The 15,447-nt window shown below is 62.8% G+C and overlaps 1 protein-coding gene across 3 annotated transcripts in view; it reads right to left on the bottom strand.

Annotated features, from left to right (window-relative positions):
- Positions 1 to 1,137: 1,137 nt before the first annotated feature.
- WSCD1 (WSC domain containing 1) overlaps positions 1,138 to 15,447 on the bottom strand; it is a 29,844-nt gene continuing 15,534 nt past the window's right edge. For all 3 annotated transcript variants that reach the window (XM_059379986.1, XM_059379988.1, XM_059379987.1), the window contains exons 6-9: positions 8,537 to 8,696; positions 7,921 to 8,085; positions 5,922 to 6,122; positions 1,138 to 4,924 (exon numbers count right to left, since the gene is read on the bottom strand). In XM_059379986.1, coding sequence (XP_059235969.1) covers positions 4,572 to 4,924; positions 5,922 to 6,122; positions 7,921 to 8,085; positions 8,537 to 8,696 — 879 coding nt within the window. In that variant the 3' untranslated portion in view covers positions 1,138 to 4,571. The remainder of the gene's footprint in view (positions 4,925 to 5,921; positions 6,123 to 7,920; positions 8,086 to 8,536; positions 8,697 to 15,447) is intronic.

The raw sequence follows: 15,447 nt of genomic DNA, 5'->3' as shown, positions 1-15,447 counted from the left end.
CGCTCTGCAGCGACCTTCCTGGGAGAGGCCCACGTGTCAGGGCCGACTGTGGGTCGCAGGGACCGAGGGCCTCTGTCCTACAACCACAGAAACTCAGTACCGCCAACAGTGTGGGGGAGCCTAGACGCGGACACGCCCATCAGGCCTATGGTGGGAACACAGACCGCTAACACCACCTTGATGGCAGGCAGCCCAGGGAGGTCTACCCAGACGTCCGACCCACGGGAGCCGGGGGAGGGTGCCTGGGGGTCGGCTCGAGCTGCTGGGTTCGTGGTAATTTGTCACGTGGCAAAGGCAAGCCGCCCAACTGATGATGGTGGGGTGTGATCTCAACCGTGGCCAGTAGCACTGTCGGCCAGGTGCAGGGGGCCCTGCCAGGTGGGCGGGGGTCACTGGGTCAACTGGGTGTGGGGCTCAGACAGTGGGGACAAGATCAGTGAGTGACCTGACGCCAACGTCCAGGTGACCGCTGTCTCGTGGTCAGGAGGGCTGGTGTGCGACGGGAGGGGGCACCCGCTTGTCCTGTGGGTGAGCGTCCCAAGCTTATCAGTCAGCTCCCTTGGGAGACAGGACCCTCTCCCACCTGGGACACCTGGGAGAGAGCACGGACACCCCGGCACGGCGAGGTCCTTCTCCCTGCTCCTAGAGGGCAGGTCTTCAAGTCCTGGCCCTTGGCGCTGACCTTGGGCGCCCACCAAAGTGTGTTCCAGCAGAGAACTGGCCGTGAGATTAACGGGGTCACTTCCAGACAAGCTGGCTGGATGCCCCGTCGGCAGCGACACCCAAGAGCTATAGGGTCGTAACAGAAGGGCGGCGGTTTTGTAGAAGGAGCCACACTCCTACCCGCGCTCTTGAGCACTCGTCCCTCCAGCGTGACCTCCAGGGTGTCCGGGTCCCTCATCTGTGAAGCAGAGGGCCGGCGCGTGGACCTGCTCAGCCCAGGAGCTAGATCTCTCCTCCCACAGAGGCGCCTGTGGGCCGAGGGCTCTGTTGTAGTTAAAAGGCTCCGTCCGCGACCCCCCAGCTCGAACTGGGCCGAAGCCCAGCCCCCGCCTGCAGCCGCCACGGAGACAGAATGACAGAACATGGGGCCAAGCCCGCAGCCGATGAGGAAGAGAAACCCAACTGCAGCCGAGGTGAACGAGAAGAGGGTTTATTGGCTCGTGTAACCAACCCGCCCAGAGCAGGGCGATTGCAGTCAATCTTGAGTGTACATAACGATGCGAGTTCCTGGCTCCTGTGCCCCCTGACGGTCCCGCGGTATAACCGGTGACACCTGAGGGTGGGCCCCTCCGCAGGCCCAGGGTTGCTGCCTCCCCTCCCACCAGCAGCGCACGTGCTTCCCAATGTCCTGAGATGCCCCCCATGGCCACACCACCATAGCTCATGTGACCATCCCCAAAACCACTGTAGCCAGAGAGATGGAAGGAGCCACTGGCTTTGCCCAGCTGGGGCCCCACCCAGGAGATGACAGTGACCTTAAATAGCCCCACCCCAGAAACAAGGGCTGCTAGAGAGGGATACGGGGGCGGGAAATGGGGGCACAGCCCTGCCCGGCTCAAGCTCTGGCTTCCACTCCATTTCGACCTCATTCAGGCCAACTGGTCCTGGTGGGAGCAGCAAGCAGGGGGTGCCCAGACCCATCAGTTTCCCACTAGACCCCCACAAACCACACTGCACAACCCCAGCGAGCTTCCGGCCACAGGAGACACACCTCTGCCCCAAGCATTCCTGCAGCCATGAAGACCCCTGCAGCACTCCCATCTCCCCACTGAGGGCCCCCCAGGAACCAAGGAGCTCCTGCCATGTTTTAAGGGGAAAATGAATTCTGGTGTGCAAACATTATCACACATTCATGCACTCGGGATCTAATTTTAGCTGCAAGAAACTTGTTACAAGATGCTCACATAATTAAGCAGCTTTCTTCCCGGGGTCTGGAAGCCTGTCTATTCTTCTGTTTCATTTACACATCACTGGGATTATCAGAAATGTGTTTTCGTTTTTTAAAATTATGTATTTTGGTGTTTCCAAATTGATCCACAACAGGAGATGAAAACCATGGAAATTACATGTCTTAACGCAGGTCTGTGTGACTTTGGCCCGCCATTAAACCTGGAATCTGCAACAGTGGGGATTTGTCACAACTCTCCCCCAGATTCACACTGGCTTTTGCACCCTGGCTGCTTGATGGAGAAGCTGAGAGCTCCAGGAGGCCTCACTTGCACAAACAGACAGCCAGAGCTCTTCCCGTGCCTCCAGGCTCTCCCACAGGAAGAACCAGCCACAGGGCTTTTGCATGTCTTTGCTCATCAGATACCCAGGAGCACCAGCCCCCTGTAGGGTGCCCGACCATGTGGACCGACTCAGCGTGACCTGGATGTACACTGACCCCATGTTTCTACTCATCTGCAGGTCTGGCTGAGGTGCCTTGTAAACCATAAGGCCATCAGAGCAACCGGCTCTCCCCCGGGAAGGAAGGGAGGTTCTCTGCACACCTGCAGCAGGAAGTGGACCAGGTACCGGGGGTCTGGCTGATGCTGTCCTGATTTGGGGTTGGGCAGGAGGAAGGAAGGCCCAAGGGTCAGTGGGCCGGGCCCTCCAGCCATACCTCTGCCCTTCCCAGCCTCCCCAGCGTCTGGGTCTTCTCCCCGAAGTCCGCGAAGAGTGAGGGCCAGAGCTAGGAGCTGGCTCAGGAGGAAGCCAGCATCCGGCTCTCCATTCTGTCGAGACTCTAGGCTTGCTTGGGGGGGGCGGTGTGCAGGGACCCTTGGGCCATCTTCCACGGCAGGTGGGGCCCCCTGGCAGGCCTCACCTCTTCCTACGACTCCAGAGAAACAGTTTCGTCAGGGGCCTTCCCAGAGTGAACCGCGGAGATAGGGCCGTGCCAATAAGCGTTGCCAGCATTAAGCGGAGCGCGGCTGGGGGACGGCCCAGGACAGGCTCAGCACCACAGTGGGTTCCTCACGGACGGGCGTGGAGGCCTCCCTCCGAGGAAGGGCAGCCCACCGGGCCCTCCACCCCACCTGCTCTCATATGGTGGCTCTCGGCATCCCGGGAACGGGGGGAGTGCAGGGTCGGGACATTCCAATGCTGGTTTCCCCAAATCTCTCACCCCGTTTTCTTCCCCTGCAGCAGCTTGGCTCAGGCTGCAGGAGGGCAGAGCAAGGGGCCCTGCCACCAACACCCCAAGCCTGGAAAAGCTGTTGAGGGGCCCATCCACCATCGTCCACCTGGCAGGGGTACAACCCCCCCAACACACTGGAGACCTGGTAGCGCGGCCTCATTCTGAACCCGAGGTACCCCTGAAGGGAGCTCTGTCCCTCCAGGCTGAGCACCAGGTGGCTGAGGATGGTCCCGCTCTGTGTCCCCACCTCTGTCCTCACCCACCCACTCCGCCCCCAGCTGTAGAAACTCAGACACACACGCCCCACAGCCCATCCCCCTGTTCTCCAAGCCCCCGAGCCTTTGCACACACTGTTTTCTCTGCCTCAAGGTCCTTCCCTCGGGTCTGCTGGGGTAATTCCTACAGATGCCTCCAGACCAGCCTGCACGGTGACCCTGAGCCTGCATAGCATGCACAGTCCTCTGCTACTGGGTTTCTTCCCCTCTGTGACCACCCTCTTCTGTCCCGAGGCTGTGAGCTGGGGTGGGCGACTTTCCTACCTCTCCCCCCAGCCCCCGGCCAGCTAGCACACAGCAGCCCGCTGCGCTCCTGAGGACCCTCCCTCCAGGGTGAATGAGTGGGAAAGATTGGCAGGCTCCCACAAAGACAGATGGCAGGCTCCCACAGAATGAGTGTGGCGAGGAGGCCCAGGGACCCAGCGGCGGGGGATGGGGTTGTGTGTGAAGTCAGAGGGTTTGGCCATGGCCCCTCCCCCGACGGTTGTGTGGATGGGGGACATGGCCCAGTGGGTGGGGCCACAGGTCCAAGTGACACCAAGACCCATCCCTCCCGGATCTCCCCATGTGCACCCCAAGCTCCCCCCGGAGGCCAGCCCTTCCCTGACCCATGCCCTCTTGCCCCACACCCTGCCTCCAGGACATGGAAGGAAAAAGTCAGGCAAGGGGGCTCCTCCAGGCGTGCTAATGTTGGACGGGGCAGTGGGGGTGCAAAGAGCTATGGCAGTCCTGAGGTCAGTGTGCAGCGTGGGGATGGGGGGGAGGCTCCACCCTGAGCTGCCAGCCAGTCTGCGGAGAAGGGAGATGCAGGACTGTGGTCCCGGGGGCCTGGTGGCCATACCACAGGGGCTCACAGGGGGTCAGATGTGCCATGTAGGGTCACAGGGTCCAGCAGCCTCTGTGAGCTCATGCCCACACTGCGGTACTCGCTGCCCACAGCGCTGACCCCCCCCCCACCCCCAAGGACCCTGGCCAGCAAGCCCGCAGCGGGAAGCAGGAGAGTCGCACCCGGGGCCCAGCACGCACGTGGCCCGGCGTGCCAAGTCCGAGGTGGTCCCCGCAAGCGTGCAGTGGTGTGTGTGGCGGGTCTGTGAGCGCGGGGGTTCTGCGGCGGCTCCGGCAGCCAGGCCCGCGGAGCAGCGTCCAGCGGCGCGGGCGGAGCCGCCGGGCCGTCATCTGGGCACGTACTCGCCGGGCAGCCCGGCCCCGCTGTGGTCGCGCAGCGCCTTGTCCACCGTCCGGATGTAGCCGTCGATCAGCGCCCGCATCTCGGGGGTGAAGGGCTCGGGGTCGAGCGGGCGCCGGCCGCGCCGTCGGAAGCTGCCTTCCTTGTTGTTTTCCACGCACAGCAGCCGCTCCTCGCTCACGGACACGTTGAGGAAGGCCACCATCTCCCGCAGCGTGGGCAGCAGGCTGTGCCGCAGCTCCTCGTAGTGCACCACCAGCAGCCGCTTGCCGAACCGCAGCCAGTCCAGCACGTGCGAGGACCACCAGGCCGCGTAGCTGCGCACGAAGTCCGGCCACTCTGCGGGGAGAGACACGCAGGTCGGCCCCGCCTCCGGGCGCGATGGGTGGGGAGCCGGGGAGGCGGCCGACCAGGGCAGGCGGCCCCTCGGACCAGGCCCTCCGGGCGGCCTGCAGGCAGTAAGAGCGGCACCTCGGGGCCAGCCTGGGTCACTGGGCCACGTCTGCATCGGTGGCCGTGCCGCCCCACACGAGGACAGTTGCGGCGTGTGTGTAGGGAGCTGGTTCCCTCTCTCATGGACGGTGAGTGCCCTGACCGCGGGGCCCACGTCAGGACAGGGAGATCCATGGGGCCCACACGGCACAGCGGTGTTCATCACGGGGTGGATGGGTGACCCTCATCCATGCTCACCTTGCCCCAGGTGACGGGGGACGAGCAGGGGCACCACGAGGACGGGTGCAGGCCCGGGCGCCCGCCCAGGTCCTCCTGTGAAGCTAAGTGAGCGTGGTCCCTGCCTGATGCCGACCACGTCTCACGGGGGTGGCCAGTCCACCCCGTGACACCGCCGGGCAGCCGGCAACATTTGGGGAGGATCTATCCCTGAGAGCTCTGTCCCGGCACACTGAGACGTGTGCTGGGGCTTTTGTCTTGGTGGGGACAGTGTCAATATCCACAAACACAGCTTGTGACCATCCTGCCACCTCGGAGGGTGTGGGGACCCTTCGCTTTCCCTGGTCCTCACGACCACCCTCAGACAGGGACTGCTCTGGTGTCTCCGGGGGGTAAACTGAGGCCCCTGGGAGCTGAGGAGGAACCAGAGCTCTGCCTCCTGCACCTGGGGCACCAGCAAGGGGCAGAGTGGGCTGGAGGGGATGGGGGCATCTGCCAGGGCAGGGTCTGTGGGGACGGGCCTGCCTGCCCGATGGCCCCACACCTGCTGCCCTCTGACTGCTCAGTGTCCCGACACTCGACACCCGGACCCGTGTCCTGGCCACACTGCGGCAGGGCCGGGACGGGTGTCTCCGCACAGGAGAAGAGCTGCCCCCCTTCTGCCCACCTTTGCTCTTCCAGTTCCGGTCGGCTGCGTAGCCCAGGTGCCCAGCACACTTGCGGTTGAACTCGGCCACCAGGGACCGGTACGGGTTCCGGATCAGCAGGATGGCCGAGTCGAACATCTCGATCTCCCTGCGGCCGCTCTCGTGGGTCTTCACGCAGATGGTGCGCCGGCTGCGCCAGTGGTCCTTCTCGCCCTTGAACCCTGCGGGGAGACGGGGGGCCTGAGCACGGTGGTGGACCCTGCTGTGGCAGCCGGCAGCGCTGAGCACACCTCCAGGAGACCCCACAAGTCTGGGGGCGGGACCTGACGCCCCTCTACAACCTCTGGAGCGTGCGTGTGGGTGTCTGCACGGCGATTTCCCGCCAGCATCGCCAACATCCCATAAAAGAGTCGTGGCCACAGGCGTGGCTCAGAGTGGGCAGGACCCCTGCCAAATTCACACAGCAGCACAGGGCTCTGGGCACCTGGTACAGGTGTCCCCATGAGGCCGGGCTTCCAGCCCCCGCCCGGCGGTGGACTCCGGGGCCCTGTGGCAGGGTCCCAGCCCTTCCCACCCGTAACAAAGTCACACATGGGTCAGCAAGATGCTGTGGGCTTGTTTGGTGGAGGCCTTTATGCTGGGGATGGAGGCGCTCCACGTGCGGTCCCACGGAGCAGAGGGCCTCCCAGGAACTAGGAGTCGGGGACGGGTCAGGGGTGAGCAGGATGTCACAGAAGGAACCTGGAGGGGTGCCCCGGAACCTAGACTCCGGCCACGTCCCACTAGATCTGGGGTCCGCCAGCCAGGGATCAATGCTCCATAAACGAGCACGCGTGTCTCCTGGGCTCTTGGGGACAGCGACAAGCAGGGGCGGGGCGTGGCACGCAAAGGTGCAGCAGGCAGGGCTAGGTTCTTTGATGCTGGGAACAAGGCTCCTCTGAGGCGGGTTTGCCGCCTGGAACCCAACACAGTTCAAACGGATCTCTGGCCCAGGCCTAACAACCGCCAGCCTTTGCCAGGGCTCCTACTGCCCAGCACCTGGGACAAGGGGAGGAGGAACCAGACCACAGGCCGTAAACACGGGATCAGGATCAGCATTGGGTCCCCAGTGCCCCAAGACCTGCAGTGCCTTCTGTGTGCAGCAGGCTGTCCCCCCAGCAGCCACGCTCTGTGTCCCATGGGCCGCAGTAGCCCAGAATAGATGGTGTACCCATGCGTGTCACTGGAGGGTTGATGCAGAGGCTAGCGGCCACCCCGCGCCAGTCCCACAAGCCTCAGAGGGGGAACCTCCAGGGCCATGACATGTGGCCACGCCAGCCACTGGGCCCCCGGGCCACTTGCAGAACAAGTCCGCCAGCTGTGCAAACGGGTACAGCCCTCTAGACCAGCAGGTGACCAGCAGCCTGTGCTGCAGGACTCCACGGGCACCAGGCCACAGCAGACAGGACCCTGGGACAGGTCATCTGGCCACCCCACTGGGGGAGCCAGTAGCACTCAGGAATTAAGGATGAACGACCAGCTTTCCTGGCTTCTCCCGCCAGATCCAGAGCCCCCCACCAAGCTGAGGAAGCTGTGGACATGGGCTTCTCTTCCTAAACCGCACTCCAGTCAGGAACCTGGACGCAACAGGGGTGACACCTGACGGCAGACCAACAGCCCCTCGCTTGGCCGGGTTCTCGGTCCTACTCCGCACAGGGAGGCCTCTCGCTTCTACAGGGGGAGACTAGGGGCCACACAACTCCCGGGGGCTTTGCACCATCTTGAAAAACACAGCGTTTTGAGGAGCTCCTTCTGGCCTCACAGAACATCTGACAAATGAGCCAGTGACGTCTCACCGAGTTACCGCGAGTTCTGACAACAGAGGAAATTCAGAAAGTGGTAGTAGTGTGGGTGTGCAAGCCGCCAGGATGGATGTCCCGAGTCCCGGGCCGGCCGCATGGCTGGGAATGTGTTTGCAGTGCTGGTTCCCCGGCCCCTGGGGCCGGCCCCGGGACTCCAGGCCCCGCGTCCCTCACTCACCCTTGTTGTACAGGGTCCCGTCAAAGTAGTAGCTCCCCGTGTAGAAGCCGGTGGCATGCTCGATGAGGTGCCGCGCCCACGTGTTCCCGGCTCCCGGGAAGCTCGAGAGAGCCACAAACACCTTGGCCTTGGTGGGCAGGAACCGACGGTCTGTGCAGCGAGTATCTGAAAGGCCAGAAGCTGACCACCGACTGCCCAACCCGGACCCACCGCCCGCAGACTCCTGTTTCACCCATGGGGAAACCAAGGCAGGCCCGAGGAGGAGAGGGGATGGCCGCCAGGGCCGTGCTCAGAGAGAGCTCTCCGGATGATGAGGCCTCCCACAGCCCAGGCAGCGATCCCTGGCTACCCACACAGCACAGAACATTCCAGGTTCTGCCGGACGGTGGTGGGGCCCCACCTCATGGCTCTCCTGCTGTTCCTCAAAGCACCTCCGTCCCCAGACTCGCGGAAAGGCCGGGTGCGTCTTGTGCCCAGCCTCCAGGGACGGTGGTGGCCTCCCCTCCCCACCCTAGGACGCATGCATTCACACTCGTCTCTCCCAACGCCCAGAGAGCACATGCAACGGACATGGGGGAGGGCCCCACATGCCTCGTGCCCCAGGCACCAAACTCACCCTGTACGGGCGTCTGGTAAACCGCACAGTACTCGGCCAGCCTCTGTGCCTTGGGCTCCTGGCCACACAGTGCACTGTCCACGGCATCCCGGAGGTTGAACTGAGGTGTGGGATAAGCACAGTAGCACTCCCAGCCCCGCAGGATGGCCAGGGGGAACTCCTGCCAGGGAGCGAGGAGGGAGAAGCATGTGGGGTGCCCGCCGGGGCCAGGCCTCCCGGCTCACATCAGCACGGACGGTGTCCATCCTTCCCGCGCCAGCCCAGGGGAGGCAGGACGCACGGGACGTGACTTCTGCCCCCAGCAGCTCAGAGCGGGCCGGGGACCCGACAACGGTCAGCGTGAGCCAGGCCCGGGGCTAACCTTGGGGGCCCGGCGGGAGTGCAGGGAGGACCGGGCGCCCGGGACAGGGGCGTCTGCAGGAGCCAGTGCGCGCAAGGGTCAGGATGAGGCAGGTGAGCGCACAGACTGTGTTGTGGGCCCACTGGTCGTGAGTCCCGAAGGGACCTCTGGCGTTCCCCTGGGGTTCCCTGGGGAGACCAGCCCAACCCAGCTGCGGGGGCAGGGGGTGCAGGCCGGGGAATTCCCGAAGTCCCTGCTGCTCTGCCAGGATTAGGGGTGGGGCAGTGCCTTGCGGTGAGGCCAGCCCCTGACCTCCTCTGTGGGATTCGTTCCCTCCTCCCTCTGCCCCCACAGAGGAGACCGCTGGGTGCTGGGCGACCTCGGGCACGGTGCCTGCCGAGCCTCTCTGTGCTTCACCACCGAACACGGGCAATCAGGGACTCGCACGTCCCTGACGAGGGCGGCCCAGCATGGGGCACGGCACGCGGGTGCCCCCGGGTACCCAGCCCCGTCCTCCGTGCCTGCCCCTGCCTCTTGCAAATGGAAATGCAGGGGGGGAGGCGGCAGGGAGGGAGGAGGGAGCCAGAGGCAGCACCGCACAGACCTTTTTATTTTTTACTCACAGCAAAAATCTCGTAAATAAATAAAGAAAAGAAAAATCAATAGCGTTTTCTGAGCGTGGCTTGGCAAAGTGAGGATCTCCGCGCTCAGAAAGTCGCCCGTCCCAGCCTCGGTGGGGGGTGAGGGGCGATGCAGCCTGTGGGGGGGCTCCTGTGCTCAGGCGTGTGGCCCCCAGTGCCCTGCACCCCTACCAGAGCCTCTCCCCGCCTCCCTCCTCCTCCTGGAGGCCCGCGGGCTGCTGCACCCCTGCCAGGAGCTCCCAGGGTCCTGGCCCTGTCCCTCTGCGAGCTGAGCTGCCACGTGGGGACAGAAGCCTAGACCCTGCGCTGTTCTGACACTACATACCCCCACCACGCGCCCCTGCGTGCCCCCCACGTACCCCCACCATGCACCTCCATGCGCCCCACCATGCACCCCTGTGCGCCCCACCATGCACCCCTGTGCGCCCCACCATGCACCCCTGCGCACCCCCATGCACCCCACTACCCATGCCCATCGTTGCTACAGCACCAAACGCCCCCCCAAGGCAGGAAAAGCCCTTAAACAGCCCGGGGGCCCCATCCAGAATGCTAGTCTCTATAAAATAGACAAGTCCTTTGGCTGCTGGCTTGGAAGAGGGGGAGGACCTGGCTTCCCTCTGGCCTCCTCCCCAGCTTATCTTCTCCCCTGGGACCAGAGCCCCAGTCCCCAGGCTTTTTCTGGACAAGGCTCGAGACAGGGATTTTTGGAGGATGGAGGACAGGGGAGGCAGTAGCTCAGGGTGTCTGGGCTTCCTGGGCATAGGGACCAGGGAGGAAGCAGCAGGCATGTAGCCCGTCAGATCCCAACACTGACCCTGACCGTCCGAGCCTCAGTTTCCCTGTCTGCGAGCACCTTCTCATCTCTCAGGACTCCACTGCCCCCCCATGCTTGGGGGACCTGAGGGTTTGATGCTCTGCCCGTAGGCTCCTCTCCAAGGTCCCCATGCCCAGAAGGTCGGAAGCCCCACCCCCACTGCACCTGTCAAACCCGTCCATGGCCACAGCAGCCCAGCCCCCCAGCAGCCACACCCTCGGGCACCGCAGCGAGGCCTGCATTGACATGTAGGGCTGGGACCAGGACCGGGCCATGAAGCAGCACCGGCGGAGCACCCAGCTATCTCTCTGCACTATGCGGCCTCTGTCCCAAGCCTACGTCCTTCCCCCACCTCAGGATGCGGCTGTATTCGGAGACAGGGTCTCTAAGGAAGGAATCCAATTAAAATAGGGCCATGGCAGGTGCAAGCCAATCCGACTGGTGTGGCCATAAAAAGAGATTCGGACACAGACACGCAGATGACCATAAGAACACACAGGCACAGGATGCCCGTCTGTGAGCCCACGGGGCCTGAGAAGAAACAAGCCCAATGACACCCCACCTTGGGCTTCTGGTTTCCAGAGCCCCGAGAAGTGGCACTTTGTTCTGTGGCACTTTGTTCGGGCAGTTGTGGTGACCTTCTACGCTGGGGTCCTTACGGTCCTTGGCCATGCACCACTGGCACATGCAGAGCTCAGGACATTTGCACCTGCTCTTCTCTCTGTGTGGAAGGTCCTGCCCCCAGACCTCCCCCTTATTCAAACCTCTTTTTCTGAGAGACCTTTACTAGCCACCCTGGGTCACACCACCACACCCTTCGCACCCCCACGAGACCCCTATGCCTTTGCTGAGACCTCTGGTTCAGCCCGTGGGAATCACTAGGTCCTGTTTCCTCCCGCAGTCAGCCACGGCTCCAACTTGCGCTCGGCGGTTGTCCAGCTACCCTAGAACATCCTGGAAACAGGATCCCTCGGTGCAGACTTTCCCTTCCCTCAGAAATCCATGTGCCCACGCTGGATCCCCGTGGAGGAACCCGCAGCTATGGTCCATGTGCAGACGCATCATGGGGCCTCCGTTCGCCCCACACGTCTGGGCTCCATCTACTGGGTCCTCACGAGCGCCAGCAGGACCGGGTCCTGGAAGGAAGTGTCCCTCTACCAGTGGCCACCCCTGTGGGGGTCGCACCCCACCAGCGACCCGAGCCCCTCCTCTTCCTCGAGTGGATGAAACCATCAGGTTCTGGGCGCGTGCGGAGCACGGGGGAGCGCGGACAGTAATGCAGTTTTATTTACAACAGAACAGAACTGGATTCTGAAAACACAGGACAATTTCCAACCCCTCGGGGATTTCTAGGACATGATTTCCATAAAAATTAAATATTGATGAAAGTTTCTCTGCCAGCTTCCCTGCTGCCCCCACCCCCACCGTCTTCTCAACGGTTGGAGAAGGGGAGGCAGGAGGGGGACACAGATGTGAGACCGTTTCTATCGGAGGGGCACAGGGGGACGGGGTGGGGAGACAGGTCTCCACCCGGAACTGCATCCAGAGCCTGGGCTTGGTGGCTGCCGCAGGCACAGTGATTCAGTCCAGTGCTGGGTCATGGCAGCAACGGCTGGGCCCTCCCGTCCCGGGAGTCCCCCGGCAAAGGCACAGTCGTGGTCACAGGTCAGGGAGTGGACGTCCCAGCAGGCCCGTCCGTCTCTGTCCTCCTTGAGCACCTTCCTTGCGGTCGGTCCCCAGAATTATAGAGAATCACCAAAACGCCAGAGATCAGAACTCGGGCTTCAGGAGGGCAAACTGAGGTGAGGAGGGAGGTGCCGAGCAGCCCAAGACTTCAGACCGTGAGACTGATTGGGGGCAGAAGCAGCCTGGGGCTCTGCCCAAGACCACACTCAACTCCATGGACACACTCACGAAAATGGGGGGTTTTTGGTGATATCTGCAAACCAGCACAGAGCTTGCCTTCACCGATCTCCTGGCTCCCTTCACCCCGAGACCGCTCTGGACATGCACACCCAGAAGGACAGAAGGTGCCTGGGGGCGGTGGCTGCTGGGATGGGTGTGGAGGGCAAGCGTCACGGTCAACCACAGCCCGTCTGCAGAGCCCATCACCGAGCGCATGTCTTCTGCTGACACAACGCCCCTGCTGTCGGGCTGCAAAGTAGGAGCTGTGGGTCGGGGAGGCAGCCCTGGAGCCGGGACCAGCTCACACTGCCCCCTGCCATGGAAACCCACGGCTCTGAACAGCATCGTGAGAATCAGTGAGAATGCCATGGCTCAGGGCCACGAGTCTGGCCGGGACCACAAGGCAAGGACGTGTCTGCACAGAGACATGCACCCAGGTCACGGACTCTGAAGCCACCTTCCACTGTCTTTGGAATGAGGCCATGTGAATCACTTCTGGAAACGCACCTGAAGTCTCACGAGTGACGCCAAGAGACAGAGTCCCTCACACCAGTGACTCCACATGTGATGACGTGAGAAGAGCATTACAGGCCACTAAAAGGCTGACCTAATGCCACTAAAAGGCTGACCTTCGGGAATGTTCGTGGCAGCGCGGCTCGTAACCGCGAAGAAAGAGCCCAGAGTGGGCAGGACGGGGGCTCACCCCACGAGGGACACGGGGAACAAAGGGAAACGGAAGGAGAGATTCTTTGTTTTTCTTTAAGCAGCCTCCGTGCCCAACATGGAGCCTGAGGCAGGACTCAATCTCACGACCCCGAGACCATGAGCTGAGCTAAGAGTCAGACGCTCGACCGGCTGAGCCACCCACGTGCCCCAAAAGACTTAACGTTAAAGATGCGAATCCCATCAACATGCCCGTCGAACGGAGGACCTGAAGATGTGAGATGCCATTTGGTGGTGTCCTCTGATGCGGCAACATCACTGGTGGGTTCTCATTTAATTTCACGTTTTCCAAACTTTCTAAAATAGTTTTGTGTTACCTTTAGAGACACCCACCCCCAGGACAATAAATTTTCAATGAAGACACACATGGTGTAACATTGACAGGTTTACGGCCAAAATCATGAGAAAACCCCAAGGCTGTGCCGGGTCGTCATCGGCCAACAGGACCGGTGAGCATTTTAGCAACGGGAAAAACCTACCAATGTCCAGGGGCTTAATTCACAAAACCCAGAGGCTCACTGCCCCCACCACTGGCCAGCTGCAGAGGCAGCGCCCCTCCCCCACCCCGGGATAGCCTGCACCTGCTGGGATCCAGGTGGGTCCGGCAGAACAGCCGTGGTGCAGGGAACGAGCCGGATCAGCACCACGGGAAAGCCCGAGAAAACCCGCTCGAGCCATCAGCCGTCTATAGGAAGAGCTCACACTGTCTCCCTTCGTTCTCGCCCTCCGACAGACCAGGAGCAGGTGCAGGGAGAGGGGACCTCTGGCTGCACGCAGGATCCCTGTGGAAGTGTCAGGGGCCAGCAGCCCATCTGCCCACGGTGCTGGAGTCCCTCACCGGCCCCACGTCTGGCGTGGACACAGGGCAGGTCTGTCCCTACAGCCACAGAGTATCAGACCAGATGGGTTCTCTGTGCTCAGACACACGTGACTCAGACACGCGGTGCCGAGCCCCGTGCCCTTGGTCAGATGGTCTTGGCACAGACAGTGCCCCACCTGTCCTTCTGTCTGGCCACATCGCGGCGTTCCTGAACCATCACGACCAACCCACAAAGCACGGTGGAGACGTCCCTTCTGGGGCCACAAATGCCCCTGACGGTGCTCGTCCCAGACCGGCCCTCAAGAAGCCCAGCCCGACCCCAGCCTTGGCTCCGCGTGGGGGTCCGTGAAGTCGCCGCGGCCTCGCTTGCCAAAGCGGGACACAGAAAACCACGGAAGTGCTCCCCAGCAGGGGAGGGGTCGCGTAAGCAACAGGACGTCGGCGCGACTGAGCCCAAAATGGGGAAAGTGCTGCCCGTGCCAGGACAGAGCGGTCCCTGAGCCCGACAGAGACCGTTCGAACGAGGAACAGGAGCTGCCCATCCCCTCCCCCGACACTGCTCTGCAGGAACTGTGGCATCGTTCCGATGGCACGGGTCCCTACCCCCACAGCCACGACCCCCGCTGGCTTGGGCAGCATGTGGGGGGCAGCGTGTCCCCCTTGGAGCACCGGGAGACTAAAGTGGGTCACCCGGCATGTGGGGCACCTCCACGTTTGCAGATGGAGCGGCCAGGTCTGGCGCAGCCAAGCTCCTTGGACTGGCGATGGCAGCAGGCGCTCCTGGGGCTGTGGACCTCTGGCGGGTGCGCGGAAGCCCTGGGAGGGCAGCACATAGAAGGTGCACATGGCCCTCCCCTCCCACGTGGGGAGCATGGGAACACGGGCCCTCGCCGTATGCCCCAAGGACGCCCCAGACACCCCGAAATGCTAGAGCCACAGAGACCCACTCCAAAGGCTGCGGCTTAGGTTGGAAAGTGCCGGAAAGGCTCTGTCTCAGCCCTGATGGGCGCGACTCAAGAGACACCAGGGAGGGCAGGCTCCCCGCATCCCCAGAAGCCCACTTCCTCCAGCTCCGAGACACCAGCCAGGTCAGAACCAGAGGCCCTGCCTGGGTCCAAATCCCAGCTCCGCCATGTAGGGGATGGGTGACCTTGGGCAGCATGTGTGACCTTCTCCACCTCCGTTTCCTCACCTACAATCACAGCGTGTCTCAGCACCCACCAGGCATGGCCATCAGGAGGGCAGAGTGACTTACTATGTGGCGAGCAGTGTGGCCGCTGCCAGATCGACGAGGACATATGTCCATCATCAGGACGCTCCCATCCTAGCCCCATCCTGTTACGTGGCCTCCAGTCACAGTCCCCAGCACAGGGGAGCAGCCCTGACCTCAGCCTACTCCCATGCCCCGGGGCCCACACGTGGGGCCACTGGACCGCACCCCAGACCTCAACACTCTGGGGGTTTCGTCGCTTACCAGCCCCACCTGGCCTTGACCACTGTATCCCACCTAGAGCTCCTGCATGAGGACGGGACGGAGGCCTCAGCACCGCCCCCCCCGCTCTCTGCAGAATCGTCTCTGCGCCCCGGCTGAGCCAAAGGCATGCGTGTGACCCTGGCCCTGACGCCGGGTTCAGTGCCCAGCCTTGTCCATGGGTACAACCGATGAGC

Source organism: Mustela nigripes, chromosome 16 (assembly GCF_022355385.1).
Source record: "Mustela nigripes isolate SB6536 chromosome 16, MUSNIG.SB6536, whole genome shotgun sequence".
Lineage (NCBI taxonomy): Eukaryota > Metazoa > Chordata > Mammalia > Carnivora > Mustelidae > Mustela > Mustela nigripes.
This window is presented reverse-complemented; position numbering and strand designations above follow the sequence as displayed.